Below are 19,010 nucleotides of genomic sequence, written 5' to 3' on the forward strand. Positions count from 1 at the left end.
CTCTACAACAAATGCTAAAGGAACTTCTCTAAGTGGGAAACACAAGAGAAGAAAAGGACCTATAAAAACAAACCCCTAACAATTAAGAAAATGGTAATAGGAACATACATATCAATAATTACCTTAAATGTGAATGGATTAAATGCTCCAACCAAAAGACACAGGCTTGCTGAATGGATACAAAAACAAGACCCATATATATTCTGTCTACAAGAGACCCACTTCAGACCTAGGGACACATACAGACTGAAAGTGAGGGGATGGAAAAAGATATTCCACGTAAATGGAAATCAAAGGAAAGCTGGATAGCAATACTCATATCAGATAAAATAGACTTTAAAATAAAGAATGTTACAAGAGACAAGGAAGGACACTACATAATGATCAAGGGATCAATCCAAGAAGAAGATATAACAATTATAAATAATTATGCACCCAACATAGGAGCACCTCAATACATAAGGCAAATGCTAACAGCTATAAAAGAGGAAATCGACAGTAACACAATTATAGTGGGGGACGTTAACACCTCACTTACACCAATGGACAGATCATCCAAACAAAATTAATAGGGAAACACAAGCTTTAAATGACACAACAGACCAGATAGATTTAATTGATATATATAGGACATTCCATCCAAAAACAGCAGATTACACTTTCTTCTCAAGTGCACACGGAACATTCTCCAGGATAGATCACATCTTGGGTCACAAATCAAGCCTCGGTAAATTTAAGAAAATTGAAATCATATCTAGCATCTTTTCCGACCACAACCTTATGAGATTAGAAATCGGTTACTGGGGAAAAAAAACCCGTAAAAAACACAAACACATGGAGGCTAAACAATAGGTTACTAAATAACCAAGAGATCACTGAAGAAATCAAAGAGGAAATCAAAAAATACCTAGAGACAAATTACTACGAAAACACGACGATCCAAAACCTATGGGATGCAGAAAAGCAGTTCTAAGAGGGAAGTTTATAGCACTACAAGCCTACCTCAGGAAACAAGAAAAATCTCAAATAAACAATCTAACCTTACACCTAAAGGAACTAGAGAAAGAAGAACAAACAAAACCCAAAGTTAGTAGAAGGAAAGAAATCATAAAGGTCAAGAGCAGAAATAAATGAAACAGAAACAAAGAAAAAAATAGCAAAGATCAATAAAACTAAAAGCTGGTTCTTTGAGAAGATAAACAAAATTGATAAACCTTTAGTCAGTCTCAGCAAGAAAAAGAGGGAGAGGACTCAAATCAATAAAATTAGAAATGAAAAAGGAGAAGTTGCAACAGACACAGCAGAAATACAAAGCATCCTAAGAGACTACTACAAGCAACTCTATGCCAATAAAATGGACAACCTGGAAGAAATGGACAAGTTCTTAGAAAGGTATAACCTTCCAAGACTGAACCAACAAGAAATAGAAAATATGAACAGACCAATCACAAGTAAGGAAATTAAACTGTGATTAAAAATCTTCCAACAAACAAAAGTCCAGGACCAGATTGCTTCACAGGTGAATTCTATCAAACACTTAGAGAAGAGCTAACACCCATCCTTCTCAAACTCTTCCAAAAAATCGCAGAGGAAGGAACACTCCCAAACTCATTCTATGAGGCCACCATCACCCTGATACCAAAACCAGACAAAGGTACTACAAAGAAAAAAAATTACAGACCAATATCACTGATGAATATAGATGCAAAAATCCTCAACAAAATACTAGCAAACAGCATCCAACAACACATTAAAAGGATCACACACCATGATCAAGTGGGGTTTATCCCAGGGATGCAAGGGTTCTTCAATATCTGCAAATCAATCAATGTGATACATGATATTAACAACGTGAAGAATAAAAACCATATGATCATCTCAATAGATGCAGAAAAAGCTTCTGACAAAATTCAACACCCATTTAGAATAAAAAAAACTCTCCAGAAAGTGGGCATAGAGGGAACCTACCTCAACATAATAAAGGCCATATACAACAAACTCACAGCCAACATCATTCTCAATGGTGAAAAACTGAGAGCATTTCCTCTAAGATCAGAAACACAACAAGGATGTCCACTCTTGCCACTATTATTCAACACAAGTTTTGGAAGTCCTAGCCACGGCAATAAGAGAAGAAAAAGAAATAAAAGGAATACAAATCAGAAAAAAAGAAGGAAAACTGTCACTGTTTGCAGACAACATGATACTATACATAGAGCATCCTAAAGATGCCACCAGAAAACTACTAGAGGTAATCAATGAATTTGGTAAGGTTGCAGGATAGAAAATTAATGCATAGAAATCTCTTGCATTCCTACACACTAACAACGAAAGATCAGAAAGAGAAATTAAGGAAACAATCCCATTCACCATTGCAACAAAAAGAATAAAATACCTAGGAATAAATCTACCTAAGGAGGTAAAAGACCTGTACTCCGAAAACTATAAGACACATGAAAGAAATCAAAGGTGACACAAACAGATGGAGAGATATACCATGTTCTTAGATTGGAAGAATCAATATTGTGAAAACAACTATACTACTCAAAGCAATCTACAGATTCAATGCAATCCCTATCAAATTACCAGTGGCATTTTTTACAGAACTAGAATAAAAAATCTTAAAATTTGTATGGAGACACAAAAAACCCCAAATAGCCAAAGCAGTCTTTTTTTAAAAAATTATTTATTTATTTTATTTATTTATTTTTGTCTGCATTAGGTCTTCGTTGCTGTGCGTGGGCTTTCTCTAGTTGCAGTGAGTGGGGGCTACTCTTCGTTGCGGTGCACGGGCTTCTCATTGCAGTGCCTTCTCTTGTTGCGGAGCACAGGCTCTAGGTGCACGGGCTTCACTAGTTGTGGTGCATGGGCTCAGTAGTTGTGGCTCGCAGGCTCTAGAGAGCAGGCTCAGTAGTTGTGGCGTACAGGCTTAGCTGCTCTGCGGCATGTCGGATCTTCCCAGACCAGGGCTTGAACCCATGTCCCCTGCATTGGCAGGTGGATTCTTAACCACTGCACTACCAGGGAAGTCCGGCCAAAGCAGTCTTTGGGAAGAAAAAGACTGAGGGAAAAAAATGGAGCTGGAGGAATCAGGCTCCCTGACTTAAGACTATACTACAAAGCTACAGTAATCAAGACAATATGGTACTGGCACAAAAACAGAAATATAGATCAATGGAACAGGATAGAAAGCCCAGAGATAAACCCATGCACCTATTGTCAACTAATCTATGACAAAGGAGGCAAGGATACTCAATAGAGACAAGACAGCCCCTTCAATAAGTGTGCTGGGAAAACTGGACAGCTACATGTGAAAGAATGAAATTAGAACACTCCCTAACACAATACACAAAAATAAACTCAAAATGGATTAGAGACCTAAATGTAAGACTGGACACTACAAAACTCTTAGAGGAAAACATAGGAAGAACACTCTTTGACATAAATCACAGTAAGATCTTTTTTGATCCACCTCCTAGAGTAATGGAAATAAAAACAAAAATAAACAACTGGGACCTGATGAAACTTGAAAGCTTTTGCAAAGCAAAGGAAACTACAAAGAAGACGAAAAGACAACCCTCAGAATGGAAGAAAATATCTGCAAACAAATCAACGGACAAAGGATTAATCTCCAAAATATATAAACAGTTCATGCAGCTCAATATTAAAAAAACAAACAATCCAATCCAAAATGGGCATAAGACCTAAATAGACAGTTCTCCAAAGAAGACATACAATGGCCAAGAAGCACATGAAAAGCTGCTCAACATCACTAATTATTAGAGAAATGCAAATCAAAACTACAGTGAGGTTATCACCTCACACCAGTTAGAATGGGCATCATCAGAAAATCTACAAACAACAAATGCTGGAGAAGGTGTGGAGAAAAGGGAGCCCTCTTGCACTATTGGTGGGAATGTAAATTGATACAGCCACTATGGAGAACAGTATGGAGGTTCCTTAAAAAACTAAAAATAGAAGTACCATATGACCCAGAAATCCCACTACTGGGCATATACGCAGAGAAAACCATAATTCAAAAAGACACATGCACCCCAATGTTCATTGCAGCACTATTTACAATAGCCAGGTCATGGAAGCAACCTAAATGCCCATCGACAGATGAATGGATAAACATGTGGTACATATATACACTGGAATATTACTCAGCCATAAAAAGGAACGAAATTGGGTCATTTGTAGAGACGTGGATGGATCTAGAGACTGTCATATAGAGTGAGGTAAATCAGAAAGAGAAAAACAAATATCGTATATTAACGCATATATGTGGAACCTAGAAAAATGGCACAGATGAACCGGTTTGCAGGGCAGAAATAGAGACACAGATGTAGAGAACAAACATATGGACACCAAAGGGGGAAAGCGGCGGGTGGGGGGGGGTGGTGTGATGAATTGGGAGATTGGGATTGACATATATACACTAACATGTATAAAATAGATAACTAATAAGAACCTGCTGTATAAACAAATAAATAAAATAAAATTCAAAAAAAATTTTTTTAAATCCTCTGATAAACCATAATGGAAAAGAATATGAAAAAGAATATATATGTGTATAATGGAATCAATTTGCTCTACAGCAGAAATTAACACAACATTGTAAATCAACTATATTTCAATAAAATTAAAAAAAAAAAGACCAATGGCCAGAATACCAAGGATCATATAATAAAGAGTCACTACTCACCACTCAAAATGAACCCATGTAAATGGTTTGCCATATTTGATTCTGATTCTGCCCCTCCTTTTCTTTCTTTCTTTATTCAAAGAAAGTTTCACATTTAAAGTTAAAGTCCTTTTCCTTTCTATTCCATGCTGACAGCTATCATAAATTTGTTGTGAATCTGGTCCATATTTTCATAAACTTTATATTTTGTACAATATGTAAATGTATCCATAAACAATATATTTTTAAAAATTAATATTCGGCTGTGTTGGGTCTTTGTTGCTGTACGCGGGCTTTCTCTAGTTGTGACGAGCGGGGATTATTCTTCATTGCAGTGCGCAGGCTTCTCGCTGCGGTGGTTTCTGTTGTTGCGGACCACAGGCCCTAGGTGGGTGGGCTTCAGTAGTTGTGGCTCACGGGCTCTAAAGCACAGGCTCAGCAGTTGTGGCACACAGGCTTAGCTGCACCACGGTATGTGGGATCGTCCCGGACCAGGGCTCGAACCCATGTCCCCTGCATTGGCAGGCGGATTCTTAACCACTGCGCCACCAGGGAAGTCCCAACTATATATATATATATATATATATATATATTTTAGCGTTTTATTTATTTATTTATTAACATCTTTATTGGAGTATAATTGTTTTACAATGGTGTGTTAGTTTCTGTTTTATAACAAAGTGAATCAGCTATACATATACATATATCCCCATATCTTTTCCCTCTTACATGTCCCTCCCACCCTCCCTATCTCACCCCTCTAGGTGGTCACAAAGCACCGAGCTGATTTCCCTGTGCTATGTGGCTGCTTCCCACTAGCTATCTATTTTACATTTGGTAGTGTATATATGTCCACGCCACTCTCTCACTTCGTCCCAGCTTACCCTTCCCCCTCCCCGGGTCCTCAAGTCCATTCTCTATGTCTCAACAGTATATTCTTAAATGACTTCCCTCACTCAAGTTTATAAATTCCTTTAGGAGTTTTTTGTTTTTGTTTTTTTTTAACATGGCGAGAGGTAGGGATCTAATATTTTATTTTTTCCATATGAAATGTCAATTGACCCAATGTCATTTCCTGAGAAATTTATCTTTCCAAGCTGCCTTAACTACTATGTATCAAACTCTCATTATCAGCTTGGGTCTATTTCTATCTTTGTGCCAATACCACACTTAACTATGGTTATGCTATCTGGTATGATGAATCTCCCTCCTTGTTCTTTATTCAAAAATTATACCGGCTGTTTTTGGACTTTTATTCCTCCATATGAATTTTACATTCAATTTTATGACAATCCTGTTGGGGTTTTGATTGGAATTACATTTAATTTGGAGATTAATTTAGGAAATAATTTACTTCTTTATTGTATTTAGTCTTTCCATCCACGAACATGGAGTATTTATCATGTATTCAGGTCTCTGTTATGCCCTTCAACAAAATTTTGTCTATAAAAATTAGATTGTTCCTAGGTGCCTTAAGGCTGTGTTGGTATTAATGATGGTGTCTGCCTTCAGAGAGCTTTGAATGGGTTAGAGAGGCAGTTAAATGAGCAATTACTATATAGTTTGATAAGGGCTGTACTTGGAGGGATGCAAATAGGGTAGTATACAAATATCTATGGTGGTACATATCCTGGGCTCTAACCCTTAGGAGGGTTGTACACTTAGAAGTCTAGTCTGAATCATCTCCATCTGCCTTTTCAAAACTTGAAGACACAGCCCAGAGTGTGAAATTACAAGAGAGAACCTAGGGTTTCTGCAATTCAAAAAATCTCCTCTTCGTAAACATCTTTTGGGTGAATAGAATCAGTGTTGATGCTGATAATATTTATGATTAGGCTAATTATTTTGCTGTTTCATTAATAAAATCAGGATATCACCAAAAAGAGAGAGGACTGAAAGCTTCTGCTTCGTGACTACAAAAAAAGAAAAACTCACTGTGTAACTTTAAGTTATTTGACATCTCATTGCAACATATGAATAGTTCCTCTATTTTTATAAGACTTTTTTTTTTTTTTTCGGTACGCGGGCCTCTCACTGTTGTAGCCTCTCCCGTTGCAGAGCACAGGCTCCAGACGTGCAGGCTCAGCGGCCAGGGCTCACGGGCCCAGCCGCTCCGCGGAACGTGGGATCTTCCCAGACCGGGGCATGAACCCGTGTCCCCTGCATCGGCAGGCGGACTCTCAGCCACTGCGCCACCAGGGAAGCCCCCAAGACTTTTTTAAAGAAGGAAAAACATACACATATAAAGTTTTTTGGCTGAACCATATGAGAGTAAAAGTATGTTGCATGGTACTTCCTTCCTAAATATGTCAGCATGTATTTCTAAGAACAAGGACATTCTCCTATATATCTACAATAATCACAGGCAAGAAATTTAATATTGACTCAATACTATACCATACTATTATGTAATATATGGTCCAGATTCATTTCCCAATTGTCTTATAATATCTTTTCTGTGTCCTGCACAAGTCCACCCCTTTTGTTAATCCAGAATCTAATCAAGGATTAGGTGTTAAATTCACTTGTCGAATTCCTTTAGACTCCTTTAATCTAGGGCAGTCCCCCAGGCTTTTGTTTTGTTTTGGTCTTTGGTCTTTGATGACACATTCTGTTTTGAGGATTTTTGGCTAGTTGCTTTGTGGAGTGTCCCTCAGTTTGGATTTGTCTGATTGCTTTCTCCTGATTGGATTCAGGTTAAATATTTTTGGCAAGGATAATCCATACTATGATTTGTGACATTGTGTCCTCAGTGTATCACAATGGGAGGCACATTATGTCATTCTGTCCTATTATTGGCAATGTAAAATTTGCTTACTTGATGGCATCCACTAGATTTCTCCACTGTTCATAATTAATAAATAATCTCTGGGATGATACTTTGAGGCAGTGTAAATTCCTGTTCCCAAATACTGTTTCACTCAATGGTTTTAGCATCCATTGGTGACTCGTGCTTTAATCAATTATTACTATGGTAGCTGTAAAATGGTCACCTAGACCTTGACACTTGGTATTGCTTCTCTGGCTCTGTCCACTGGTTTCCTAACCATGGATTCAGGCTCGTCCCTGTTGCTGCTTTTGACCAGTTTGGTCTTCTTAACCCTTAGTACTAACTGGTCAGCATAGTCAGGTCTTTTTTTAGATTTACCAGAGCACCAGTGAGCCAGGCCTACACAGAAAGTGAATACTACTTTGAGCTATATCTATTAATAATAATGATTACTACCAATAATCTCTAGCTTCCCTGAAGGCAGAGATAACCTGCATCGTGATTCTCCTCAATTAGAGAGCTAGTCCTCATGCTGGATAGATGCACTTTTTGCCCACATGTTTGTTTGTTTTTTTAACATCTAGCTCTCAGATGGCAAACTGTACCACAAAGAGCAAAGGCAACATCTTAAGGAATGAAATATAATGTTTTCCATTGTCCTCAAAATGATACTACTAGACACAGACTGAGTAAGGACACTGACTTTTCCACTTCACGTACCAAAATGGATAATAATCCTTCAAAACTGCAAATGGGGGTGTTTTGTGCAAACTTCTTTTCATCATGTTCTGATGACTTATTAGAGAAAACTGCAGATTTTGTAGGTGGCTGGTTATAATAATCTAAGGTTAAGTTGAAGACATCATGTCTAAAAATAAAGCAAATGCTTTTTCCTTTCTATAATCCTCAATTAGAAGCCATTTAAGGAAAGGATAATCAGCTTGAGAGGCTTGTAAATATGGATTCTACAGTTCTCATGGGCTCCCCTGCTTTACAAATTAATTTTAATACATTTTGAAATGTGTAAATAAATTATTTTACCCTACATCCATCCATACTGCCCTCTTGATTTTAACATCAGTACAAATACTAATACTAATGAAATGAACTTCATGACGACTATTGCAATAACAAATCCTCAATAAATAGAGCTCTCCTTAGATGGTGAAATTCCCTCTTTGTTGGTTGGTAACTTCCAGTGGGAACTATTTGTGGTCAGGAGAACTCTTTTGGCCATCTCTCCAAGGCAATGCAAATTGAGCCAAGTCAAAATATTGAAATGTTTCCTCAATTCATCCAAAGAAGACACCCATCCAGGGGAAGAAACTAGATTTCTCAGGTGGACCTATGTAGTTGACTAAATGAGATAATCTAGTTCCCTAAAATCAAGCACAACTCAGTGACTGAAAATGACTTGGTCTTAACCAAGGAGAAAAGAAAATAGTCAGAAGCTGGATTGAAAGCCATGGGAAAGTCCTTCTCAGGGCCAGGGTGCTCTCCATCCTGGAGCAACCAGAACTTTCCTTTTTCTGTCACTCCTCTTCCTAAATAACCTCACTTATTTCTATCTCTGAATCATGACCTTACACCTCTCTCTGAACTCCAGATTCATATATCCAACTCCTTACCTACCATTTCCACTTGGAAGTCTCATTGGTATCTCAAACTGATTGTGTCCCTGCTGGGGCACTTGACTTCCTGCTTCTCCTGCACTGTTCCCTACCACCCACTCAGGGTCCAAAGACAAAGCTAGAAATCCTGAGGTCATCCTTCCTTTGCCCCCATCTGATGCATCAACCCCCAAAGAAAGTCAGTCTGTTTCCAAAATATACCTATCTTTATCCACTGCTGTCTCTCCAGCCCAAGCCACCATCATCTTTGGTCTGGATTCTTGCACTTGCTGCCAGCTGGAATCCCTGCTTCTATTCCTGCCGTCCTCCCACCACCCTCCACAGAGTGGCCAGAACAAACGTTGAAAAACATAAATCACACACTGTAATTGGGCATCCTAAACTGGATGCTGGAACAGAAAAAGGACATTAGTGGAAAAACTGGTGAAATCTGAATCAAGTCTGCAGTTTTGAAAAATGATTCATGATTATATAAGATGTTAACATTTAGGGGAAGCTGGGTAAAGGGTATATGAGAACTCTCTGCACCATCTTTGCAACATTAGTGTAAATTTAAGACAATTCCAAACTAAAAAATTTATTAAAAAAAAAAACAAACCCTAAATATCATGTCTCTCCTTTGTTTAAAATCCCCGCATAACTTCCCACTGCGCTAAAAAATCCAACCTCTAGCTACGGCCTCATAGGTTTTACACGATCTGGCTTCTGTTACTTCCTCCATCTCATTTCCTACCAGTCTGCTCTCATCCCTAGTGCTCTGGCTGCTGGTTTTCTGACAGTTCCTGGATTATGCCAGGCTGCATCAGGGGCTTGGGCCTTTGCCCTTCTTGTCCCTGTATTAGTGTGCTAGGGTTGCTATAACAAAATAACCACAGATGGAGTGGCTTAAACAACGCAATTCCATTTTCTCAGAGTTCTGGAGGCTGGAAGTCCAAGATCAAGGTGTTGGCAGGTTTGGTTTCTTCTGAGACCTCTCTCCTTGGTCTAGTATGGCCAGCTTTCTGCTGTGTCCTCACATGGTCATCCTCATGTGGTCTTTCCTCTGTGCTTGCACGTCCCTGGTTTTGTGTATCCAAGTTTCCTCTTCTTTGAAAGATAACAGTCAGATTGGATTAGGGCCCACCCTAACGGCCTCCTTTTAACTTAATCACCTCTTTAAAAGCCTTATCTTCAAACACAGTTATAGTCTCAGGTACTCCAACATGAATTCTGGGGGGACACAAACTCAGCTTACAACAGTCCCCTTGCCTGGACAACCCTTCAGAGGGTCGGCTCCTTCCCAGCCTCAGGTCTCACATGGATTTGTCACCTCTTCTGAGAGGCGTTTCCTGACCACATGGCTTCTAGCTGAGCTCCCCTCCATCCTATTTATCGCCTTCTTAGCACTTCCTGCAACTGGAATCCTTTGTTTACTTGCTTATTATGTGCTTTCCCCCATTCCATGAGTAGTGGAGACCTTGTGTGTCTTATTGCTATATCCTCATTGCCTCTTACAATGCCTGGCACATAGTAGGTACTCAAAATTTGTTGACAAGAAATGGTTAATTGACAATTCAGACAAAAGCACAGTCTCATTAGAAAATCATCTGTAACGTAGTTAATCCCAAGGTAGGACCATAACTGAAGCAATACCTAATATTTGTATAGCACTTTACAGTTTATGAAGTGCTTCCAGGTAAATTAACCTGGACGAATCCTCCACACTGTGATGCAAGCATTATTTATTCTATTTTCTCGATGAAGAAGCCAAGACTCCATTGCTTAAGTCATAGAGCTGGGGTTTCAATACATATCTTTTTATTTCACAAAGAACAACTTTGTGTTTTTTCATTATGACATAGCTGAACTAGAAACTAAATAAATTCCCAAAACTTGGGGACTTCCCTGGTGACGCAGTGGTTAAGAATCCGCCTGCCAATGCAGGGGACACGGGTTCGAGCCCTGGTCCGGGAGGATTCCACATGCCGCGGAGCAACTAAGCCCGTGCGCCACAACTCCTGAAGCCCGCGCACCTAGAGCCCATGTTCTGCAATGAGAGAGGCCACCGCAATGAGAAACCTGTGCACCGCAACGAAGAGTAGCCCCACTCGCCGCAACTAGAGAAAGCCTGCACGCAGCAACGAAGACCCAACACAGCCAAAAATAAATAAATAAAATAAATATATTTATATAAAAAAAATCCAAAAACTTTTTCTAGGCAATTTCCAAGGACAGCTCTGTGAAGGACAGAGCTTCATGCTTCCAGAACTAAACTGGACATTCTTTCCATCTGATCAGAGAAGTTTCATTGTTGAGGAATAATGGCTAATGAGAAGAAATACAGTGCCCCCCGGCCCCTTTATTGTGTGTGTGGGGTGGTGGTGGTTATAAATATGCTTTTTGTAAACTGTTCTGTATGCAAGGGTATGAAGAAGTGAAGAAATTTGGAGAACCTGATTTCCTAAGTATTCACTGTTGGTTTTAAATAGCACTTAATATTTTCTTTAAATCTGTAGTTCTCAGCCTTGATGGCTCTTAGGTTCCCCTGGGGGAGCTCTACAAATCCCAGTGACTGGACCCCAATCCCAGACAAATGAAATCAGAATCCTGGGGAGTGGGACGGTGGCATCAGCAAGTCTAAAGCTTCCCACGTCACTTTAATATGCAGCCATGGTTGAGAATCATTGGTCTTGATCCTCAGATGGGGTGGGGATGGCATATCCTATGCCCTCCAAAAAGAACATATCAGGTTTGACTGGAGGGTAGGCTCTACAAGGCCACACACACTTCTATGTGGAATCTAGAAAAATGGTACAGATTAACTTATTGACAAAGCAGAAATAGAGTCACAGATGTAGAGAACAAACTTACGGTTACCAAGGGGGGAAGGGGGAGGTGGGACAAACTGGGGATTGGGATTGACATATATACACTACTAAGTATAAGATAGATAACTAATGAGAACCTACTGTTTAGCACAGGGAACCCTACTCAATGATCTGTGGTGACCTGAATGGGAAGGAAATCCAAAAAACAGCAGATATATGTATACGTATAACTGAATCACTTTGCTGTACAGCAAGAAACGAATACAACATTGTAAAGCAACTATACTCCAATAAAAATTTAAAAAAAAGAATAACCATAAGAGCTTGTTAAATATGCTCATTCTCGATTACTCTGCAGATTACTTACTAATTTCAAAGGAAAAATGTACCTTTGCAATGAAGAGTTCTAGAAGACACCACCTTAAATAAGTGATCAAATTTAGCATCACCAATAACAGGGAAATGGCATATGAACCTCTTGATGTGACACAATGGGAAGTAAACAACATTACTTCTGTAGTATTCTTGCCAAAGATGTTTATTATGAATCTAATCGCGAGGAAACAATCAGACAAATCCAGATTGTAAACAAGACAACTGACCTGGACTCTTCAAAAATGTCATTATCATTAAGGAAAAAAAGCCAAAGGTACTATTCTAGAATCTAGATTAAAAGAGACTAAAAAGAAGAGATAATCAAATGAAATCCATGATTCTTGATTGAATCCTGTATCAACGCAAATAGCTAGGATGTTTTGGAGATAATTTGAGAAATTTTGATATGGACTCATATTGAATAATATTATTCTATCAATATTACATTTCTTGGATGTGATATGGTATTATTATTATGCAAGAGAACGAGAGAACGCTTTTGTTCATAGGAGATAACGTGCTGAAGTATTTAGGTGCAAAGTGTTATGATACCTGCAATTTAATTTCAAATGTTGTAGCTAAATGCATACATTTTCACTAAAAAAAAAAAAAAAGTCCACACACTTCCGATTGGAGAATTCTGTGTTCCTAGAGGGATAGTGTCAGAAGCACTGCCCTAGACCAGTCTGCATCCCGGACCAATTAAATCAGGATCCCAGGATGGGTGGAACCCAAGCAGCAGCCATTGTTAAAGCTTCTCAGATGAGTCCAACGTGCAGCCAAGGCTGAGAACCACTGCTTTTAAGTGGTACCTGCTTTGTTTGGAAGAGGAAGTGGACGCAAGGCTGCCCCCCATTAACCACAATGAACAACAGTAACCTGGCAGCAGCTGACACTCGAATGATAAGCACTGACTCTCCCAGATCTAGATTTATGGCCTTGGACAAACAACAGAGCCTTACTTTTTGGCATGGTGCCATCCTCCTCAGCACTAATTAAGGCCTAAATAATTCTCATCAGTATGTGCATAAAACAAATGGGCCTCGATTTAAGACAACTTCCCCATTGTGTCCTGGTTAATGTAATCACAGTTCACAGGTTTTCTCAATCATAAATATACTAGTTTTATTTTAACAAGGAGGAGAAGATATTTAAATCTAGATATCCCAATTTTTACACTAGATATTGGGTCATGTAAAAAGATGACTTAGGTGGTAATTGATAATAGGATAACAGCATGTACTCTATTCGATCAGTAATCAATATGATTATCACTAGCGTCTTTCAATTTAATTACTGCTTCTTATCGTCATCCATTTCATTAAAGTTTTGGCAGGTAGGGAAGGAAATAGGGTGCAGATAGCAGTATGAAGGATGGTAGCTGAATGATAAGACTATATACCTAGAAAATGCAAAGAAATGGCCTGAGTTTATTAAATAATTTGGCAAAGCAGTGAGACGAGAGAAACACCCACCACTGTACTGCTTTCTTTAGCAATTCTGCCTCCCACCAGAAACTCCATACTCATCCCTGGACAGAAAAAGAGCATGCCAGCACACACCATCTGCTTAAGGCTCCAGTTTTGAACCCCTGGACAAAGCTATCTTTTAATGAAGTATTATTACATAAATATATATTTCTCAAGTTCTGATTTGGAAACATTAACAAGTGTGAATGAAAACCAATGGAGTCTTCCTTTTCTGCCTCCAGGGACCAAGCTTGAACCAGCTGGGTAACCAACAGCTGCCGCTGAATATGGAAATCAGAGGAAGACGAATCGGCAAAGAAGAAGTCTAATCAAGCTGAGGCTGGCCTGTCTGGTCCAATAGCTCAGAAGCAAGACCTGGGGATTTATGGATCAGAGCCAGGCAGAGGCTGGGCAAAAACATGTAGGGTCTCTTCAGTGAACTCGGACTTGGGCAAGTTGGGTGCCATGACAGAGAGATAAGGAGCTGGCTCCCCCGGGCAGTCTCAGAGCCAGCAAGTTGTGGAGGTGGAGGCAACACAGGGTACAATAGCTGGCATTTCTCCCAGAGGAAGCAAATTGTGTTGACATGGACTGCCCACAAGTGCCCTGGGGTTCAGTGCTTCTCTTGCAGGCCAGCCTAAGTCTCAGAGAGAACTGGCCTTTGGCGTGGGTAGAGGGTGCTGACTCTAAGCACGGATCCTGACTTTAGGGTGACTAACCTGGCATTTTAAATTCCTAAGAGAGTAGTGACAAAGCTAAATTCCTAGGATAGTAGTGAGAAGACCCTAGCACTTGCCAAAAAAAGGGAGACAAGACAGTAAATGATAACCATGTGATTTGGTTTTTTTTAGATTAGACCTGAGCTGAGGATAAACCAGAAGATTACGCTGGTCCTATCAACCTATAAGGATCAAGGCGAGGCCGCACATCCATTCCATACCTCTACAAACGGAACGGGTTTTAACTATTCATGAAGACTGGACAGAGCGACAGAGAAAAAGAGAAAGCAAGGCGATTTGTCTAGAAAGGTTAAAAAATGTTTTAAACGCCTTTGCCTCCCCCGCACCCCGTATTTTTTAGATTGTGCCAGGAAAAGCAATTCAGGCATGTCTGATCTCTATCACCCTTTTCCTGATGGTCTACAGCTACATCAAAATGGTCAAGACCACTTTTCCTGATGGTCTACAGCTACATCAAAATGGTCAAGACCACTTCAAGATCCAACGACTGTCAACTGTTCAAAGAAGTACATTTAAGTAGGGAATGCAGCGCAGCCATTAAAAATTACTGGGAAGGATACTTCATGACATGGTAAAAACAGGATGTTGTATGAGTCAATTTTAGGGAAATTGGCTGAAAAGTAAATTCATTAACACTTTGCAGGATGAACCAAAATGCTAACAGCAGTTATCTCTGAAGTATGGGATTACTACTGGTTTTGCTTTCTTTGTGTGTGTTTTCCAAGTTTTAAGAACCATGTTAATTTTTCAATCAGAAAAGAAGGGTTCAAGGTACACTGTGCAACACTGTTTTAGACAATGAGGCTTTGACGCAGTTGGCCAGCAAAGTACCTCTGATTTCAGGCTGCTGAGAAGGACACGGGACTAAACGGCTCTGTTAGGTCACCCACCACCAGGGGATGCTAACCATTGAGAATCCTGAACTTACTGGGGGAAGAGCACCCTTGTAGGTTGCATTCTTCTCTCCTCTGGAAAGTTTCAGGAACTCTGGAGAAGGCATTCAGCTGGGATGGATCTATCAAGGGGTCAAATTTGGAGATGTGGTACATGCCGTTCTGATCTGAGTCTCTCTGACCAGGGGTTAGCAAACTTTTTTTCTGTAAAGGGCCATGTAGTAAATATTCTAGGCTTTGCAGACCACATGAGCTCTGCTGTAAGTACTCATTCTGCTGGTGTAGCATGAAAGCAGCTTAGCTATCCACAGATGAGTGAATGTAGCTGTGTTCCAAAATAACTTTATTTACAAATAAAGTAGTTTGTCAACCCCTGATAATCTTCAGGTTTCCTAACTTAGTTCAAGAAGCTGAAGTGACCGGGCACAAGCCACGGCAGTCCCTGTAAATAGATGGGTCATTATGGAATGTCACTCCTCAAGCGCTTTCCATTCCAAGGGTTGACTAGTGGTGACTCTTCACACCAAAGGAAGGGACGTCCATTAACGCGCTAATGTTTTTAGTCATTTAATATGTTCGTTTCCCCCCAAACTAAACCATGAGTCCCTGGAGTTTGAGAAACAGGTCTGAATTTTTAACACCATCCATGCAGCTCACACAGTGACATCTAAATAGAGAGTGCTGGATGTGCTCTTGTTGAATACTGAGTGAATGAACCAGTGTCCTCCCTTACCATGCTGGTATGAAATGTAGTTCTTGGGTGACTCCTCTTGGGAACCACTCAAGCTCTGTCCAGGCAGACTCCACATTGAATGGGACACCCTGAGTTCTGCACAAACACACCCATACTTTCTAGAAGAATTTGTTCTTGCCAAGGGCAGGAAATTTCTAGATGTCAACATGAAGAAACAGAGTCAGCCTGGCCAAAGCTGTCCCTTCTAGAGAGTTTCTTAGTTTATCTCAGTGACTATTTTCACATAAAAAGGTTGACAACGTTTATGACCTTAGATAGTTCTTCTGGGCACTTAGGTATCTCCTTGGCCTCCTGCATCTTGTTTTGCATCTCTTTGGCTCAATGACGGCACCAAAGGGGTCACCTTGTCAGAACTCTCTTACTCATTTTGCCACAGCCTCAATTTTCATCTTTCTCCACAAATGCAAAACATGAAAATGAAGTAGAAATTAATAAGTGAAGCCCTGCAGCTTCTAGATACAGGTTCTTCCCTCAATGTGTCCTGATGGAACCCACAACCCAATGTCAGGGTGAGGTTCTTGTAGGTCAAACCATCCACTCCCAAGGGGATGGGGATTTAGAAATGTATCACCCCGACAGAAAGAGGTGGGGCAAAAGCCAGGTCAGAAGTGTATTTTAAGCAATACTAATAAACAAAGTTCTTGGCTAAAATTTGGCAAGAGTCAGAATGCCTCACGAGGTAAACATTTGCTGGAGGGTTACGCTGATTTTTTAAGGTGGGATTCGTGTGCGTGTGTGTGTGAATATGTGAACATACGCACAGCCCAGAAAATATGTGTATCCATGTATGTGTGCACACATACACCTGATTGCATTCATTCTTCTAAGCAAATGTCATTGAGAAGATTTGTGTTCAATCCAATGATCTAGAGTTCCAAGGTCCCCATCAACCTTCTTGATCCCCAGAGACAATCACTCCAGATGACAGAGATTTCTGCACAGAGGCCATGGAAAGTACAGAATGATGAGAAGAAAAGCCAGAGCTTCTCTGAGGTCCCAGGCACAGATCGTGCTGCTGGGCCCTGGCCACACAGGAGCTGTGAGGGGCTCTCAGAGTCCGTGAGGGGAGAGCGCGGTATGGATTGGGGCGGGGCATGGGGTGGGGTGGCAAGGGGGCTACTCACACTGTTGTTGCTTCCTTTGTTGTCCTCATACTTGGTTTCTATATGAATGGAGAATTTTGGCAGAAAGGAACACTACGGAAAAAAAGAGAAGTTTCATCAACACACCGTCCTTTCTCTCTTCACATCTTCAGTTTAGCCTCTGGCTGCTCTCCTGACCATTTGGTTGCGAGCACAGTCCATGATCAGAAATGTTAAGATACTAGTTCCATGTCCGTATGCAAGGAAAGCCACCTTTTTGGCAACGTGAACACGATTTCATCCAGGAGTCAGGCCGGAGAGAATAACTAAGCAATGAGGCAAGTCGCCAAAGAGGACATTTCCCAAAAGAATATGCTTTATGAGTCCGACCACAGGCTTTAGAAGAGCAACCCCCTGGAACAGAGACAATTCCAGTTCCAGGGCGCTTCACTTCAGGGAGTAGCTGCCACTGCTGGATGCCTGGGAACCAGCCTTAACCATGATGTACATATTCATGTAAAGCTAGAGGCGGTAGCATAGAGCTTTAAGATTATAAGTTACTTAGGCCTACCCAGGTGACCCAGGATAATCTTTCCAGGGTAAAGTCAGTTAATTAGCAACCTTCATTCCATGTGCAATCTTAATTCAGGTTCCAGCAATTTGAACATATACATCTTTAGGGAGCCATTATCCTGCCTAACACAGGGTGGAATGTGTGTGTGTTTGTTTTCTGTCTTTTTACACTTGAATAAAATACCTAGAATTTGGTGTAAAAAAAAAAAGATTATAAATTACTGAAGTCAGACAGACTTGGTTTTAGTTTTGGATTTATCACTTGATAGCCATGTGACTTTGGACAAGTCATTGAACTTGTCCGAACCCCAGCAATATTGAAACAGGTAAAATAACGATTACTTAACAGTGACATTGTGAGGGTTAAATAAAATCATGTGCATAAAACGTAACAGTGCTGGGCATCAAGCCAACTTTGCACAGAGGGCAGCGAATCAGTATGAGGCTGCAGCTGAACTTGACATAAAATGCGGCCTCTCTTTTTGTCGGCACAGGGGAGAAAAACCCCAAATGCACACCATCCTGGAGTCCCCGTCTCCTTGAGCCCATTCTATGTATTCAGTAGACTATAAAGGTTAGCGTAGCTTGAGAAGAGGATTTTTTTTGTTTGTTTGTTTTTTGCGGTACGTGGGCCTCTCACTGTTGTGGCCTCTCCCGTTGCGGAGCACAGGCTCCGGACGCGCAGGCTCAGCGGCCATGGCTCACAGGCCCAGCCGCTCCGCGGCATGTGGGATCTTCCTGGACCGGGGCATGAACCCGTGTCCCCTGCATTGGCAGGCGGACTCTCAACCACTGCGCCCCCAGGGAAGCCCGAGAAGAGGATTTTGATGGATGTCGATGTAGCCTTCCTCCTGCTGGCACTGAGCAGGGCATTCACCTTCTCTACCACCAGAGATGAGATTGAAGACTACTGGCTAAAACGACCTAGCAACTCCACTGGGAGCTGCTGGGTGTTGGAGGAGTGAGGCTTGGGCCAATACGCTCACAGTCCAAGAGGTTGACTCCTTTATTTATTTATCCAACGTACCTAGAGCACATATTCTACACCCGGCACTGGTCTAAGAGCTTCCAAGTTCTAATTCCTTTATTCCTTGTCACCATCCTATGAAGTAGGAAATATTATCATCAGCCGTGTGTTAAAGATGAGGAAACGGAGGCACAGAGAGGGTAAGTAAGTGGCCCATGATCACATAGGGAGTGAACAGTAGAGTTGGGATTGAAAGTCTGGT

At 40.6% G+C, this 19,010-nt stretch overlaps 1 protein-coding gene across 2 annotated transcripts in view; it reads right to left on the bottom strand.

The window, feature by feature from the left end:
• The window catches only part of PITPNC1 (phosphatidylinositol transfer protein cytoplasmic 1), a 252,078-nt gene that overhangs the window by 70,608 nt on the left and 162,460 nt on the right, over positions 1–19,010 (bottom strand). For both annotated transcript variants that reach the window (XM_029212734.1, XM_029212735.1), the window contains exon 5: positions 17,251–17,322. In XM_029212734.1, the coding sequence (XP_029068567.1) occupies positions 17,251–17,322 (72 nt within the window). The remainder of the gene's footprint in view (positions 1–17,250; positions 17,323–19,010) is intronic.

The sequence above is a fragment of the Monodon monoceros genome, unplaced genomic scaffold, assembly GCF_005190385.1.
Source record: "Monodon monoceros isolate NGI ecotype Baffin Bay Population unplaced genomic scaffold, NGI_Narwhal_1 Super_Scaffold_9, whole genome shotgun sequence".
NCBI lineage: Eukaryota > Metazoa > Chordata > Mammalia > Artiodactyla > Monodontidae > Monodon > Monodon monoceros.